General features: G+C 36.0%; 2 protein-coding genes across 2 annotated transcripts; one reads left to right on the top strand and one right to left on the bottom strand.

Moving 5' to 3' along the window:
* Nucleotides 1–8,245: 8,245 nt before the first annotated feature.
* On the top strand, nucleotides 8,246–12,065 carry LOC140035163 (gamma-glutamyl peptidase 5-like). The gene is made up of 4 exons (XM_072074965.1): nucleotides 8,246–8,712; nucleotides 11,158–11,307; nucleotides 11,411–11,578; nucleotides 11,690–12,065. Exons 1-4 carry the CDS (start codon nucleotides 8,404–8,406, stop codon nucleotides 11,792–11,794), a joined length of 732 nt encoding a protein of 243 aa, XP_071931066.1. The 5' UTR covers nucleotides 8,246–8,403; the 3' UTR covers nucleotides 11,795–12,065.
* A 1,757-nt stretch (nucleotides 12,066–13,822) lies between these two features.
* LOC113726577 (uncharacterized) lies at nucleotides 13,823–16,693 on the bottom strand. The gene is made up of 5 exons (XM_027250366.2): nucleotides 16,544–16,693; nucleotides 15,578–15,637; nucleotides 15,265–15,348; nucleotides 14,796–14,971; nucleotides 13,823–14,093 (listed from the first exon to the last, which is right to left on the bottom strand). The coding sequence occupies exons 1-5, from the start codon at nucleotides 16,563–16,565 to the stop codon at nucleotides 13,995–13,997; spliced, it is 441 nt and encodes a 146-aa protein (XP_027106167.1). The 5' UTR covers nucleotides 16,566–16,693; the 3' UTR covers nucleotides 13,823–13,994.
* Nucleotides 16,694–18,617: the final 1,924 nt, after the last annotated feature.

Genomic DNA, 18,617 nt, shown 5'->3' with positions numbered 1-18,617 from the left:
GTCAAGGAATCAGTTACTTGGACTCGGTCCCATGCCCTGCATGCTATTCGAGTACTAATGATGTCGTGTTCCCTCTGTTCTTCATTTTACTGATAACTTTTTTTCGTAAAATCCGTCAGGACATACCATTTTGAATACGCTCAGAATCAGCCCTGTGTTTATATTTCTTGCCCATTGTTTTCGACTTGTGTGATTAACCACAGTTTGCAGACACCCCATTCATGTCTAATCGGTGTGCATGCCTGCAGAATATTGCTCAATAATGAATTCTCTATCGTGCTATGGATAAAAGACCCAAGCTGGCTGAGACTTTCATGGTTCATATCACGGTAAAGGAATTGAATTGCCTTGGGAATATCGGCAGCTCATATTGTGGTTGATAAGGTTTGTACGTCTCCAAATTGTCCCTCTTGATGAATTTGTTTACTCTTGTCATTAGTTTTAGAGATGTGTAAATTTTCTCTAACATTGCAACACTGTTTTACACTGCATCAGTTACATTTTAATAGATTTTCTGGTCATGTTTTTCTTTAAGGAGTATAATCCAGTGGTACTCGACTTTGGAATGATAGTGGGTGGCTTTTTTGGCACCCAAAACGGAAATTATATGGAGTTCATGGCTACGAGGATTGGCATGCATATACTTACCCATGGTAAGCTAATTCTTCACCCCTGCATCCTGCACAAAGATGAAAACCAATATGATTTTAGCTTTTTAATGGTGACATAACATTCAGGAACATTTGTATGATGGAACATTTTCATGGGGAACGGGTCCACCATAACCATGACTCAAGTGTTGCAGCACATTAACTGTATTTGGCTTTTTCCACATGCAAATATATTTTCACAAGCTGGTTGGATTATTTATACATGATTTTGCCATCTGTATTCTGCTGTTATTCCATGTTGTTTTTATGAAGTAAAACAGTGATTCAAACTTCCAAAATATACAAATATTTTCTGTCAAATTTTGCCCTTCCCTGTGGTTGATCTCGTTATTGAATATTGTTATTAAGCGGAAGGCTCCTTGGATGCTTTTGTGAGACAGCCTTAGTATATATATGCATGTTAGTGGCCGGGGTATCACAATCACATATCCAGTTGTTTTCAGATGATGACGGACGAGCAGCAGCATCATCCTTCCAGTTCCTTTGTTGGCATAGAATAGAAGCCTTGGCTAAGAACGATGATCAGAAATGATGATATATATGTGTAATTGAACCCATGATGAAATTTCAAACGACAGACAGATTTCATTTCATGGGTTTAATTAACGTTGCGTGGGTGGGAAGATCAAATATATAACATAACACATGCTTGATAAGTTGTTTGCTTTTAATCTCTTAATTATTGCTTAGTAACTACTACTAGCTAGTACTTAAAAATACAAAAAAAAAACGTCTGCCATTAATTAGAGCTCTACGTGTGCCGTAAGGTAGTATTAATTAGCACACTATATTAACTTTACAGAATATATATATATATATATATATATATATCTCTAATAGTATGCTGTATGCTAGTAGTATCAAATAGATAGATAGTTCATGAAACATATGTTTTAAAGATGTTCGAAACATTAATTCTACTAAATTATTAAAGAAAAATTAATAATTTTAAAATGATAAATTTCCATGCATGACTAAATACTAATATTTTAAAATTAATTATTAGAGAAATTTTCTTATAGAATAGTTTTAAAAATTAATAAATGCAGTGGATATTTGTTGTCTGTCATTATATAACAATTATTATGTGTATCAATATGTAATTATGCCATATATACCCACCATGTTAAGTTACTTTATACTATTATTATTAAAAAAAAGTAACATAAATGAAGGGATAAAAGTTTTTACAAGAGATATTTATTACTTTTAATTAGTTAGTTGGAAAAAAAAAGGAAGATTTGAATGTCAAAATTGGGCAACCAATTAAAGAAATGACCTACTAATTCTCTTCACTTCAATATGCCACATAGGACAAAGATAATCATCTAATTGAAAGCTTTTTTTAAAAAAAATATATTTTTTCTAGCACGAATTTAAGAAGCGAGGAGAAAGAAAAATGATAATCCAGACCCTAAGTTTCAAATTTTGAACTTTAACTAATAAACCGAAGCCTCCTTGACTATCTAAATCAACACCCATTTAATGGAATTCGTTTAATTTCAATCCTAGGATGATTTTGAGCCCATTTAACGCAAGATTTCAGAAATTCTTCTACCATGTCCCCCTTAAATATTTGTAGCTGTTTCATACACACACACACACACACTTTATATATAAGATTTTTAAATTCATTTTTAATCCTTTGAAATTCTAAAAGTTTTCATTTATACCCTTGTGAACATTAATTATACTACTACTACTACTACTTCATTCGCTAATATATATATATATATATATATTACAAAAATATAAGAATACCCCTTTAATTATATACATGTACATAAATCTTGCCCTCTAAATCCCAAACTCTGGTCCGGCAGTGTGTAGAGTGGTTCAAAAATGAAATAGGGTGGAGTCCCAGCCCCAGGTGAGTTGGGTAGGAGAATCGCGCGCGAGTGGTCGTGGAATCAACAACCGGAGCATGCAGCGTATTTGGTGATGTTTGCAAAGTTTGGAGGAAATTACCACCCCATTATGCAATATGCATCCATCTCCTCAAATTAATTAATTACACAATTATCTCTTACTACTACTACATTCTTAAGCTTCTTCATATTGTCGATCGGCAAGTTCGAGGAGTACTAGAAGCATCTATAGAACCCTATTACGCATTGCTCCGGCCGCCGTCCACAAACACACTAATAGTACTGAATTAAAGTTGCAAAGTAACCATGTTGTGATTATCACCACCATCATCATTCTCCTATTTCTTATAGCTGGACTGAGACACTCACTACTTACTCGGATAATCATCAATTCATTCTTGCAATTTGTGTGTTACGTTCACTGCACTAACATGTTTCTCAATCATTTATTTATATTGTTAATAATTCTTCTTCTTTTTTTTTTTATCTCACATATAATACACCATAAAAAAATATTACAATATTATTATATTGATAAATTTTTTTTTTTTTTTACAAAAAAACAATCTTCAATACAGACAGACTTATTAACGTGCTTAGACAGATTACTTTGTAGTAGGAAAAAACGTACGTCAAACCTACGTTGGAGCTAGTTACTTACGCTATAAGTATGATCATGATACATACGTTTTCCATACCCCCCCCCCCCTCCTCTCTTCTTGGTCGAGAGCATATTTCGAAAACATTGAAGAGAGGTAGATAAGTTTGTTGAAGTGTATGTATATATATATTATTGCATTGTCCGATGCGTACTTTTGCTGGAAGACGCATGCTATACTGTTGTATGTATTATCGATCGGTAACAGTAGATTAATTTGGGGCACCCAGTAGGACAGACAGTGCGTGAACGAACCAGCTCACATATCTTGTCAGGTCACCACTGCGGATTGAATTTGATTTATTAATTCTCTGTTACATTGGATTCTGGGATGCCCTAAAATTATGGCAATACTATAATCACCAGTAAGGGATATTCAATAATGAAGTTTCAGAAACATGTCTGTTTTTTTTGAAGAAGAACAACCCAACATCATTATTACTCATTACTACATCAAAAGAAAGCTGCAGCATTCATTACTATTACAATTTACATCATTCATACTGTCGAGATTCAAAAAAAAAAAAAAAAAAACGATGAATGAAGTCAATTCACAAGTCATCCTTGTTGCAGCATTAATCACTAGTACCATTTCCTTTAACTTCCGATGGAATGAAGCAATGAGTTACAGGGTTGATCTCGTGTTTGCTCATAGATGAGCTTGCTGTTGCAAGCAGAAAACTTCCGGTTCTACTCTACCACGGTGCTTGTAATTGCAAACTTGTATCACATGTCATGGACAAGTCGTACAATATTCAAAAAAGAGAAAAAAAAAAAAAGATAAAGGACTATGAGCATTCGATCAGAGGATAATATATACTAGTGTTACGTTCTTTATGCTGGTGTCTTTCCAAGCCAGACTTGAAGTCAATTTGTGCTGATAAATGAGAGAGTACAGGCTAAATTCAAAGGTTCATGAGAGGATGTCGTGATATATATAATTCACTTGAGCAGGAGGTTGCCACATTTCTTTCTTTTTTCTCAGAAAATGACGAGAGGGGGATAATAAGCTATAAAGGAGGTTGTCGACTGATTTGAGAAGCTTTCGTTTTACCAAGAACCCATATGAAACCTACAAGGAAAATTTTGCATCTGCCAAGAATGATACCCTTCGAACATTTTAAGCTCGATCTCATTATTTGCTTCCTTTTTTTTTTTGCTTAAATCTTATTCCAACTCAGAATTTCCATTTTGGTAAATTACCACATCCCGCAAGTCCACCTCAACCAACCTTGGCATTTTGCTTAATCCGTTAAACTTGTTTATACATTATGATAATGGTCGGTCATGAAAAGAATAGAAGTAAGAAAGTAGTCCAACTTTAATTGGTTTGAGCAGAAATCTCAGTCCCATCTTTTCTTTTCTTTTTTTTTTCCTCTATTTTTGGTCAACTAAGGAAGAGGGATCAATAAATAAATAAATACATAAAATTATAGTACGTGCATGGTGACGGCTAGAATTAGGTGCGTGGGGTATGTGAAATGTGGCGTGTCGTCCGTCCATACGATTTGACGACGACAGCAAACCGAAGTTAGTCTGATTCAGGCACCTCCTCGTATAAGTAACCTTTTGTATTTTGTTTTTACTACCATTTTGTCACCTCCGTCTTCAAAAGAAACACCGGAAAAGCAAACCATTTTCTATTTTTCCAAGATACTGACTAACACCCCGTTATACAGTACAAATTTGGCCGGTCATATTCATCTGGAAGAAGATAGAATAAATGTTGAGTGCTAAGACCTGAAGCCAGCAATTAAACATCTGAGAGAGAAAAAATGAACGGTTTTTGTGTGTTATAAGCTGAGAAAGCACGGTATAGCTCTTCTCCTACATACAGTGATACCACTGCATGATCACATGGCTGATCAGACTTTCCGATGCCAAATGAAAAAGAAAAATGGTTCTTTGTGTTGTTAATTAGCTGAGAAAGAATAATGCATTTTACATAGCTCAGGAGATTCTCCCGCATGCGTACTCAACCAGATGATGGTCACATGGTTGATCGGACTCCCCAGTTGATTCCGAATTGGCCAGGCAAAGGCTAGTTGAAATCCTTGAGGATGAAATGAAACCTGGTCAAAACAAGAATTATGAAATCAATGTTGTAATAGCACTAGCGCCGAATGATCACCTAAAGCAAAGCAGCACGAAATGATTTTTGGTGCATGCTCGCGCTGTGAAAACAACAGCGTTTTATTGACGTGTATTGAAAGTGTTTGACTATTTGGAATGATTTTTTTGGAAAAAAAAATACTGTAACACTTTTTTTACATAGTATATATGAAATAAAAAAAATGATCGAAAAATATATTGATGATACAAGCATTAAATAATCATCCTCCTCACGATCCTTTTATTCTTCTTGATGTTCAAGTCTAACCCTATTCATACCATTTCATTAACTTAGAAAACAAATACTACAAGTAAAAATACAAGTTGTTAATGCCACGACAAAAATCTTTTTCTGTTCAATTATTGGACAAAATATCAAATTTACCCTCCTCAACTCTACTTGCAATTTAGACATGAAAGAATTAGTTCTAGGCTCAATTCATCACCCTCCGGGAAAACCGTAAATGGGCCACACACGCCACGTATTTTTCTCCTGTCCTGCTTGCCAAGGTTTGCACGTGATCCATGCTTTCGTTAGAATGTCACATGACATGACCACTTCCACGTAATTGTGCTGTCAGCTGCTACTAAATCCACGAAAAAGAGGGGATGATTTCAGAAACCTTCCTTGAAATTTCTAATTATCTCACTTACCTCCCTTCAAATTTTAAAAATTACACTTATCTCCCTTCAAATTTATTATCTTGCAACATTTGGATCTAACCAACAGTTGAAAAGTGATATTAGAAGAAAGAAGATAATGTGATTTCATCATTACCCCTCATCTACTAAATTGTTTAATTAATCCAATACCAACCCAAACATTAAAGAAAATACTAGAATTTACTGTTTATCATTAGGGATTAAATCACGTATGCCATCAAAAATAGTATATCATTCTATATATTTCACTTAATGTGAGATTCAAATTGTTCTTTTCAGTTACAAACCTATTGTCAAACATGACCAGTAACAAATAATTAAAAAAAATCTGTAACCAAAATATTACAAAGACTAAACTTTAATACCATAAAAATCTCGGCAACTAACATTAATATGTTGACAAGAATATTTATGATATTAAAGTTTGTTCTTTTGAAATATTTTGGTTGAAAATTTTTTGATTATTTGTTATTGACTATATATGTTTGACAATGGGTACGTAACCAAAAAGAGTAATTCAGATTTTAAATTGAACGAAAATTATAAAATGATACTATTTGTGATTTGATTCCTAATAATAAATAAAAAAATTTAGTGTTCTTATTTAATGTGCAGGTTGGTATTAAATTAATTAAATAATATAGCAGATGAGGGGTAATAATGGAATCATATTATCTTTTTTTCTCCTAAAACCACTTTTTAATTATTGATTGGACTTAAATGTTACAAGATAATTAACCTTAGGGGAGGTCAGTATAATTTTGAAAATATTAAGGAGGCCAATGAAATAATCAGAAACCTTAGAAGAGGTTTGCGAAACAATCCCCAAAATTGAATGGTACCACATTAGTGGTGCGTATCTTTATTGCAACCTTTGAGGATCCTAAACATTGTGGTGCATAACTGAAGATTCATGATGACTTTTGTTACGGGAAATCCAAAGGAATTTAAAGAGCCTACTACTAATCTACACTAATATTGAAGCGTAGCCTTGCATTGAGCTAATACTACTCGATCGAGTCTTTTTAATATGCATCAAGATTCAATGCATCGACAGTGATTTCATTGTTCAAGTAGTTTTCACTTTTTAGGTGCCTGCAAGCCATATTTTAGAGGGGCGGAGTATTTTTATCCACCATGTAATGGAAAGTCATGCTCAGCATAACCTAATCAAGAAAATTGGGAAACTTGGAAATGGTGGTGTTAGGTATTCCCTTTCACCACTAGTCAACGTCAAATTGGGAATTAAATAAGGGCCAAAAACCTTGACGTCGAATTGAAGCAAATGCTGTATAAAATTGAAATCCAGATCATCCCAATTGGCCAATTCCCCGCCCTATGTATGGGGTGAAACGGACCGGACCACTTTATCTTTGAAATTTTGTTGGTCCCCTTCTTGCTTGACTTAAGCCTGTTCCGTTTTACGAGCCTCCGACTAGGACCAAAAAGGAAAGCGAAAGAAATAATCCCCCCTCCCCTCGCCTCCCCTGCCCCCAACGATGAGAACAGTTCGTAATGATGTCTAGATTCATTGAATCTCGGTCGAAATTTTTTTCAAAGAACAGCAGCAGTAGTAACTAACGCGCCTTGTTTTGGTTATTAAGGTCCTTGATCCCTAATTAAGAATAATGCGGTTGAACTCAAGTTCAACTTATAGAATCTGCCCGCAAAAATTGACTTACCATGTGTGAAACGATTACATAATCAGAATATTTTGGTTTAAGGAAACCAAATAATATTCATCAACCTTTAATTAGGTCTGAATCACAAAATGAATTGAGAGAGATCCTTGTAATGGAAAAAAAAAAAAAATCAAAAAATCATATCAAATCAAAAGGGGTACCGAATCAACTTCAGAAAGCAACTTTGCACACAGCTGAGAATGTATATATATACGGTCTGCTTTCCTTTTCTTGCTCATTCTTTACCGCAGAATCATTTTTTTCGGGGCAGCAGAATACTCAAGCATTCACATTTAGCAGTTTTCTTCAGAAAGAAAAAAATGACATTCCGTAGAATGTCAAATGCGTATCAATGTTGGAAGTTGCCGGTTGGGGAGTTCACAGAAATCAAGGGATTCGGACGTAAATTACGGCAGCTAGGAAATCAAGGGGGCGGGCAACAGAAGAAAAAACAGGGAAATCAATTCAAGAGGGACAAAATCGTAAATTCGAACACCTAGAAGGAGAGCACGACATTTCCCCTTTTCCCTGTGCTGTGCTCCCATCAGCTTATTATATAAACACAAAAACAAACGACGACTCAGCATCCTGTCTTCACATCATCCTCCCACCGGCCCCGACCACGAGGCCAAGATCACGAGCTCCTTCCATCCCACTTCAGCTCTCCCCTCAATCTCGTCCCTCTCCTTTTTCTCTCTCTCTCTCTCTCTCTCAAGAATTCGTTGGTAGCAGAGAGAGAAAATATAAGAATGGGTGGCAAGAAGTTTGGGGTTCTGCTGTGTGCAGATGATCCCGAGTACGTGAAGAAGATTTATGGAGGGTACTTTGGAGTTTTCGTGAGAATGCTGGGGGAAGAAGGTGAAACCTGGAAGGTGTTTCGTGTGGCCAATGGTGAGTTCCCTGATGACGAAGAGATTAAAGAGTTTGATGGGTTTGTCATCAGTGGAAGTTGCAGTGATGCTCATGGGACTGATGGCTGGATCTGCAGGCTTCTCAATCTGCTCAAACAATTGGATTCCATGAAGAAGAAAGTTCTGGGCATATGCTTCGGTCACCAGGTATATATATATATATATATATATATATATATATATATATATATATATATATTCATATACATACATATACATACATACATACATATATGTTAGCAAAACAATTACTGCAAAAATCAAATCTCGTTGCTTCCAAGGCTATTCTTTCATTTATGGACTAACTAACCTTGACGAGTGAGATAAGAAGCGGTAAGCAGGAGTAAATTAATGAGCATCACGTACGGGTTAAGTTATTTTTATACCTAGCACAAGGCTTTTTATTTTAAATTAACAGTGGATGAAAAAGATTAACCTTTTCGTTCATCTTAGATTGTCCTCACCTCCATTAAAAGCTAAAAGCAGAAGTAGTTTGTTCTGCAATATGCAGGTGGTGGAGTTAGGTGAAAATTTGCTGTTGTTTTCCTGAGAAAATGCGCAGTACAGTACAGTACAGTACTGACGACTGAGCATGTTTCTTACAGCTGTCGGTGCTCTCGAGTTTGAGGGCTTTGCTAGTTGTCGTAAATTGGTAGGGCGTCTTTTCTAAGTTCTAAAAGGTGTTATTATTGGAGACATGCTGATTCGAAGAATTTGGTAGTTCAACCCATGACTATAACGCCCGTACTTAGCTTTTAAACCATGCTTATGTGCAACATAGATATATTATTAATTGTTGTTTAGTTAGATTTTCTTAGGGGAAACAAAAAAGACTACTAAGTCGCTGAAATCATTTCAGTGGTTGGAACTTGCACATTCTCTCTGTACTTGGTCTTCAAAGTCACGCGTTGAAAAATGGTTTATTAGTCTCATTAACCAAAGTTGACAAATTGTGGCCATTTTGTCAGCTGTTCAACTTCATTCCTGTTTTCTTTCTAAAAGGTTCTTTAGACATGTGAATTTAATGTCAACACTGAGTTGGATAGCCGTGTTGAGATGTTATTATTATTATGGTGCGATTAGGACAGCATCATAAAAAATTAATTGTTTTGTTAGATTTGCTTGCTGTTGCTGCTGGAAACAAAAGACTAAGTCGCACTTTTTCAGTGGGGCTATGGCAGCACGTCTCTTCCTTTTCTTCCGTACTCGGTCCACTGACTCGTCTGTTTGGAACTGCAAATTAATTAACGTCTCAGGTCATTGACTATAATCATGGATGATTAAATCATACTACTGGGAGATGAGAAAAAAAAAAATTTTTTCTCTGATGAAGGAGATGAGAAATCTCTTTTAGTTAGGAGAAAGTTGTTCAAATATAGAGGGAACACTTGGCATCGGATTCCTGGTCAATTGAAATTTCTTTAATAGAACCGTCAACCAGCTGCCAATTCGTGACCTGTTTGGGCAGTGCAATATTATAATGCTCGTGGACTAAAACATTTAGCTAACTTCATAAATTTGATGGAACCTCGCTTTGGGACCGGGGGGATTGAGAGAGAAGTGGAAGGAGTGGAGCCAGTCAAGTGGATTCCACTGCCTCTTTGCCTCCATGGGATGGGATGGGATGGGATGGGACGGCGGATACCAAATGCAGAGGCTGTTAATTTGTGGTCCGAATCTGTTTGCTGCTGGGATAGGCAGTTTTGTGAAAATGGTGGTACGTCGGCTATTATTTAGTGCAGTTTTGAAACAAACCCCTTTGGTCCCCTCCTCTGCTAGTGCTGGCCTCTACCTGGGGTGGTGCAATCTGTATCTGGTTGGCAGTGGCCCAAAAGCTTTTGCTTTTTCGTACCTGATATGCAATCTGACTTATTCCAACCTTAGATTAGATCGAGAGCTGGTTGAATTATTGAATACTCCTATCATTTTGTGGGCTGGCTAGCTTTCTATTTTCCTGCGCCCTTTCTCTAATCCACATCATGCAGTTGTCTTGATTCAATTTGGTACTGACCATTTGTTTCCTCTCGGATCGGATCGGATCGAGAAGGCATTAGAAAGATAAAAAAAAAAAAACACCAGCAGTAATTTCAATTTGTGTTCAAATTCCTATGCGATGTGATGTCTGCCGCTCGTAATTAGAAGCCATTGTGCTCCACAAATTTAAAGGCATTGTACTGAAGAAAGTTTCAATCAAAGTTACATTTAGCCTGAAGGTTGCGTCGGACAGGAGGACTTAAATTGATTGATGTGACATACCACCACCTGATTTCCTCGTAGTGGTCCAGGCGTGCGATGTTTCTGTCTTTGTATTGTATTTTTTCCATCTCTCTACTATGGTATGGTTAGATACCTTGGTTTCTCGATTATTGATCAATAGAGACGGTGACAAGGTATCTTCTTGTCAACAAAAAACAAGATGTTGTGGATCAACACGTGTGGCACCTTGCCTTTTTGCTACTCACTTAGCATGACAATTGTTTTGTGTGTGTGTGTGTGTGTGTGTGTGTGTGAGAAGACATACGGATTGATTGGCTTTTATGGCCAACATTTTTTTTTATATATACGTAAAAGGGTTTTTTCATGTAACTATAGATACTGGGACGTGCACTGGGTGGAAAGACCGGTCGAGCAACAGCAGGGTGGGACATTGGAGTCACAAATGTTCAGCTATCATCGTCGAAGCTCTTCACATCTTTGAAAATGCCTGCTTATCTCTCTGTTATTGAATGCCACCGTGATGAGGTTTGGTTTCGTTCCCACGCTTTCTTCATTCTTCAAGCGAATGGAACGGGTTAAAACATGTTTACTTACACAAATTCTGTAAAAACTTATCTGAACAAGCCAGGTGAGGGAACTTCCACCAAAAGCTGAAGTACTGGCCTGGTCTGGTAGAACAGGGGTAGAGATGTTCAGGTATGGTGATCACATCATGGGCATTCAGGGTCATCCTGAGTATACCAAGGACATTCTTCTGCACTTGATTGACCGTCTTCTTCAACGCAATCTCATCGAGGTTTACTGATTTTTCTTCCTGGATTTGATAGATAGTGTAAATCGAACAAAAGTTCTCTGGTGCTGACATATACAACCTTTTTTCTTAAACGTGTCTGCTGCGTTTATTCAGGAGTCGTGTGCTGATGAGGCTAAGTCTGACTTGGACGCTCGCGAACCTGATAGGGAGGCATGGAAGAAGTTGTGCATCAGCTTCCTCAAGGGTAGTAGATTGTGATGATGAGGTTTCAATTCAGCGTAGGCGAATTTGGGGAAGCTGTAGATAAGAAGATCCACTGTCCTCCAGGATTTGATTAGGGAAATTTCTATGTGCACATTTTCCTTAAAAACCCTGCAAAAAGACCATATGGAGCAGGCAATTACGGAGAAAGAGTTAGTCGTTTTGACATCATTACATGTCATTACTGTCGAAATAGACTGGACTCTCGAGGTCAAATGAACCTGTTTTGATTTAACTTCAAGGCCTTTGATTTGATTTTTCTTCTCTATCCCTTGTCTTTTAGTAATTGATTTCCGGGGTGACCATACGGTGGTTGACACAGATTTACGATCCTCCGTCGGCCTAGAAAACAACCTCAAGTTTCCGACTCAAGTCCCAACGCTCATATATATGAATTAAAATTAATGTATTACCTCATCACTATTTTTTGAGAACAAAAAATGGATGATATTGTTGTGGTTAGGATACCAAAGCACATAGGATTTAAAAAAAAAAATTACCCAAAGGGAGGGGAAGAGCAAAAAAATGGATGATATGGTTGTGATTAGGATATTGAAGCAGCTAGGATTAAGAAAAATACCAACTAAATAGGAAAAGGATAAACTAGTAAAAACTTCGAACTTCTTAAATAATTCCCGTCAACATTCTTTTTAGAATTTCCTAGGTTGCCAAATCGGAGTTTCTTGCGCCACTCAGTAAATAAAAATAATCTTTAATTTAATTTTTTGATCAGCGCAGAGCAGGAGTGGGCGCGGGTCGGGTTCCCGCCTCATTTACCATTTGACTGACCCGATCCGCACCTTGCGGGTTAGCCATTTTTTTACCCTTACCCGCCCCGCATATCAGCGGGTATTATAGGGTACCCGCTGAGATAGGGTCGAGTCAGCGAGTACCCGGCCCGCCTCATTTATCATTTACTTTTTAAAAAAAAATAATTTATACCAATTTAATTTTATATTTTACACATTCATCTAAGATTTAATAATTTTTTTTTCTAAAAAAAGGTTTCCCACCAAGAAACAAGCATATGAAGAGAATATAAGATAAAAGAAAAAAATTAAAAGAATTCAAAATCAATAAAAGTTTGAAATAAGTAGCACAATTTTTAATAGATATGTTCCACATTAATTAAACTTTTTTCTATAAAACATAAGATCATGACCTCTACAAATGAATCTTGTAAATAAACTATAGTCTCTCATATTTGTAATGTAATTTGTTTAATAAAATTACTTATTTAGTTCTAAATTATTATTTTATAGTGTGTATAAAAATAAAAAATAAAAAAAAAATATATATGCGGGGTGGATCAGATACTTACGAGTTTTTAATTATGTGACCATAATCCGCCCCGCATCTTAGCGGGTATCCAACCCTCTTTTGCCCCAATCAAATAATCAAAATCCAATATCCTAATTTTCAGATTGAATCGGATCGAATATGACAGATTTTCGAATTAGCGGATAATTTTACCCACCTCCAACGCCGAGTCATTTTTACTTTTATTTTTTGTTTTCAGAATTTTTTGATGCAATTGTCTTGAGTCCTCGCGTATACCAGAGCTAGAACTAGAAGCATCATTGTAAATTCCAAAGCAAAAAAAATTTTTTTTTCCCAAAATGATAAATGTTGGACTTTTCCAAACTGGCGTTGGCCTCTGATTAATAAAAGGTACAATTGACATTTTACAAGAAGAGAACTACGGTTGCACATCGTTTATCCACCAAATAAACAAGGGACCGGGGGTTCTCTTCAAACTTGAAACAAGCGAAGTTACGAGGAACAAACGTCACTTGTAACACTCAGCTGATTATATTATACTCGATTTATTTCCTTGCCCGTCTGGCTGTCTCGTAACCAGCAATTTAGCTGCTAGCTTTAACACAAATCTTAAAATCCAATTAAGTTCAAAACCAGTCACAATAAATCACGGATAAGCAAAACGAACTCACAAAACTAACAGAAAATAGACTGATATAAGGCGTTAAAAGATGATAATAATCCGCATTCGACAATCGCTCAAGATCTGCGAAGAGAAGCATCAATAGATAGTACCGTGACGCGTAGCTGATTAATCGAAAGTTTACATCAAATTCATGTTTTCAGAACATTATTCAAGAACTTAAATTCCATAGGTATACGTGCAGCAGTCATAGGAATCCCATCTAATGAATCTTTCATTTCACATGCAACAAGCTCAAGAACTCATCATAGACCCAGAGGTCCTCCTGCATTCGGACAACATATCCATGTAAAACTGACACTTGCTGATGTCATTGCCATAGCCATTCAAGCACTGCAAAAGAAACAGATAAAGCCACAAAATGAGAAACTCCTACATATTAGAGACAGTAAATTCTAATACTGCACAAACGGGAAACTACATCTAATGAAAACCCTAACGTAGACCATGTACAAACTAATCTTTCCAAAAAGGAGGACAGATGTAGTTTGGTAGGACAAATTCGCCCGAGGCTCAGTGCTAATGAGAAACACTTGCACGCCACAGATGTGGCATCTAAAAAACTACAAAGACCAAAATAATGTTTCATCCATTAACCCCAATATACTTGCATGTCAGGCATTCACATCTCCTCTATTCCTGCCTCTTCTCTGATGTCTCTTTCTTTAAAGGTATAGACATGTTTAAAAATTAACATCATCATAAAAACACCACCAACAGCATCAAAGAAAAAGCAGAGACAAAAATCTTCACCGACACAATTTAGTAAACAAGGTACTAATGTACTTTAGTTTATCACTGACAAATACATCAATGAATATAATATTCTGACGCAATTAATTCTTCAATAAAGAAGCCTGTGCAGATAAATTAGTCATGAGGACTCAGGTACCCACTTTCTCCTCTCACACAACGCCCCGGGTGCCCCCCAATAAAAAAAAAAAAGAGAAAGAAATAGAGGAAAAATGAAAGAAGAAAAGCAAACGACTAATTCAGCAGTCTGGTTCAGAGATTAGTCAAGAAAAGTGAACATACATCTTGGAATGCCTTAGCATGCACACTGCAAGCATCAGAACCACCCATGCTGTTTGTGGTTGGTGCAGGAGCAGCAGCTGCTTCAGAGCCAACAGTTTCATGTTGAATGGTCCGTGGACCCATGACAGCATCAGCAGCCCTGTGAGCCATTGCACTTCCAGTACCAAAAGCCATGCCTACAACAAAAGAAAGGGGCAGTTAAAACTAGTGCCTCTATGGAAATGTTACACATTTTGCAAAACTAATAATCATTATAGGGCCAGTAGACGGAGAAAAGTCGGTCAACAAGCCGAAGAAAAAATTTTCATGGAAATTAATCGACACGATCACAAGTATTCTTACCATTCTTCTCCAAGTTCAGTTTGTAACTAAAAAAATACTGATTAACTTCGACATATCAAGTAGTCTCTTTGGCACAGATTATTAGGATTGTTGCAAGAGTTATAAAGAGTAAGAACTCTTTAGGTACCTTGCGCTATGGTTGAACCGATGTTTCCAAGCAAGGATCCACCACCACTAGCTTGAACAGGAGCAGGAGGAGGTGCATGATTCACTGCATCACAGAGATAGTAAAACTTCAGATGCAGAAACATAATGGGTCATCTAAAGGATTCATCAGAAAAACACAGAAAAGAACATGTAATTGACATGATCATTGAGAATTCATATACTTGTTCTGAAAATGAAAAGGTTGCAATAAGCTAGAAAGCAAGCAGCTGATGCAGGAAAATTTTCAACACAATTCATACTTGTTTTCCCAATGCCTTTATGCTAAATCATACCAGGTTGAGGAGGATTGCGGGCTGGTGCGGGACGAGCAGCTGGCCGTGGTGCAGGTCTTCCTGCGCACAGATTTTAGAAATGGAAAAAGTTCATCATTGCCAACTGGAACTTCGTGGAACACATGGAAAAAGATATGGAACAACGCCAATTTTGTTTGAAAATCATAAGCAACAGGAATTAATTTTGACAATAATGTCTGAAAGAAGTATATTGCAGACATCCAAGATACCAGGATGGCACAAAAAGTTTCATGTGCAAGATTGGATAGAACAAATAGTAATTCCCAAGGCACGAAGTTGAAAAACAACCACAAAGATTAGCTACCCCCTAGAGTACTCGGAATAAAAGATAAAACCCACATTTTTTAAGGAAATCAAATTATACACCACACGCCCCACAAGTATAATTGAACAAGCAATTAAAGTCTAGCCCAGAAAAAGTACAAATGTATTAGTTCCAAGAGAAGGAGAAAATTACATAGTCCAGATGCTCAACCTTGTTCAAGTCAATCAGAAAATGCATCCAGTCTGTCTAAAACCTAGGTCATTAGATTCTTTCTTTCCCGCAAAATATACCATTACTGACCAATTCAAACCAGTTTAGGACTCGAGATTATCCGCTAATTAGCAAACTTAACAAGTAACTAAATACAGCAATTTTACAGTAGCCATTTAGACCTAAACATCCAACCTTTCCTCCCCTTGACAAATTCCAAAAGCAAGGAAACAACCAGTCAAACACAGAAAAGCAAATAGAAACAGAAAACAATAGTATCATAAACTAACCTAAGCTCAAGCTATAAAATGCCATCTTAAAAGCTTCATCAAGCAATAGGCTCAAGAAAATAAGAGTAATCTAAACATATCTACAAAAACCCTAGCAGACAGAGATGAGAGGGTATCACAGATCTACAAGTCCAGGAAAAATAAAAAGGTAACCAGGGGTAGATCGGGAAGGAATTTTACCCCCTGTGCTTCGGCGAGGCATGATTCAGAGTTGAGGCGGCGGTGGAACCTAGAGATAGAAATGAAGACGCAGCGAGTTGAGCTTATAGTTTTATCATCCAAATAAAACGAGTTCGTGAACCATCACATGGAGATAGGAATATATACTAGGAAATTTTTATCAGGTGTACCGTGGTGCACATAAGCTTATGACGTGTCAGAATAGTTGTGGTTGGTGGCTGCTCAAACACGTGGTTTTCCGATAGCATGAGAAATCAATCCAAAAAATCTGCCTTTCTAATTAATTTTTCATCTTCATCTATTTTTAGAGATGAATATTGTCAAGATAAAGATATGGTAGTATTCATTCACTCAATTAAGTGTGCGTGTGTAAATTGCTCCCAAATAAAAAAAAGTGTATCTGTATTTATGTGTGTGCGTGTGTATATATACACAGATAGTAATTAGAAAAAAAAAGTAGTCAAAATACCTGAAAAACTGTTTTCTTTATTTTTTTTCCTTTTGGTTTAAATGATTTCCAATTAATTTCATGCACAATAAATTAGGTACCTACAACTACAAGTAGGTATGTAATCGGGCCGAGTCGAACTCAAGTATTGCTATACTCGAGCTCGACTCGACCTATAAATAACTTGGCTCGAGTTCGATCGAATCGAAAAATCTCAAACTCGAGCTTAATTCGAGAAAATCTTTAAAAGCTCGAGACTCAACTCGATAAGGCTCGACCTTTAGTCAAGCCTTATCGAGTCAAATAATCAAGTTTTTTGACTCGATACCTTACTTGTAAATTCAGTATAAATTATACCCATAATAGTCATTTTATAATTATAATACATATATATTATTTAAATTATATGGCTTGACGAGCTACTCGACGAGCCACGAGTTGCAAAATTTTGACTCTAACTCGACTCAAATGTGTACTCGAGTAGCTCGAGACTCGGCTCGAACTCGGTTTGATCGAGTTCAAGCCAAACCATTGACCAAGCTACTCGCGAGTAGTTCGGCTCGCTAACATCCCCACCTATAAGCAAAGCACACAAGCGATTTTTTTTAAGAAAAAAGTGAGAATAGGTAGCAGAATAATGTTGAAACCAAAATTAAGAGTGTGTTTAGATAGTGGATTATTTAAATAATTTTTTTAAAAAAATTATAACACATTTTTTATGTGATATATATGGAATAAAAAGATAGTTGAAAGGCGACCTTGCTATGTACAACAAATTCATAATCCATGCTTTTTGTTGTATGTGAATATATGATGCACATTTCACATACGTGTATCTACGATGAACATAAATAAAAATTCAGTAGTATATTTATAAGTTCAAATAGAGAGGAGGATAATTTTATTTTCTTTTCTGGTGTTCGGGGTGGAATTTGCGGTTAATTGCCTAAAACGTAAGAGTTAATCTCATATTCTGTTGGTGTATATTTTATCATGGTTGATATATATGCAAAATTTAGATTTTAAATTTAAATTAAGATTAATTATCTATACTATATATAAAGCTTGAGAAGGGGATTTGGAATAATATGGAATTAACATTTATCATCACTTTATGAACAACCTTTTATACCCTTATAAAACTACTTTTAGTTTAACTACCTATAATTACCCATAACTATTTTTACTTTTAATTATTTAAGTATATGTTTTCAACATAATTACCCGTAAACATTATAACTACCAATATAAACTTATTTTATGAAAAATATTTAAAAGATTAAAGTTTGTTTCAGTAATAAAATTTTTATTTAAAATATATGACCATAAATATTATATATTTTTTGATTATACACACATTGGGTGTGCATTGAGCACTAGTTACTATTATTGATGAACCAGTTAACGACATACACTGCATTCTGAAATGCAAAACTTACTTTCTAGTTAAACGTTATCGTTGTTATCAAGTCATGAATTTATGATGGGACGGAATTGCAATGTACTACTTATATCGTAAAGACCAAAAAAGTTTTTATGCATTATATCTCACAAATAGAATAGGACCTGCTTCTTAATTGTGTTTAGACTTTAGACTATTAAAATGTGACAAGAACCTAATACAAC

Source organism: Coffea arabica, chromosome 2c (genome assembly GCF_036785885.1).
Source record: "Coffea arabica cultivar ET-39 chromosome 2c, Coffea Arabica ET-39 HiFi, whole genome shotgun sequence".
Lineage (NCBI taxonomy): Eukaryota > Viridiplantae > Streptophyta > Magnoliopsida > Gentianales > Rubiaceae > Coffea > Coffea arabica.
The sequence above is the reverse complement of the archived record's forward strand: the minus strand, read 5'-3'. Positions and strand labels throughout refer to the sequence as shown.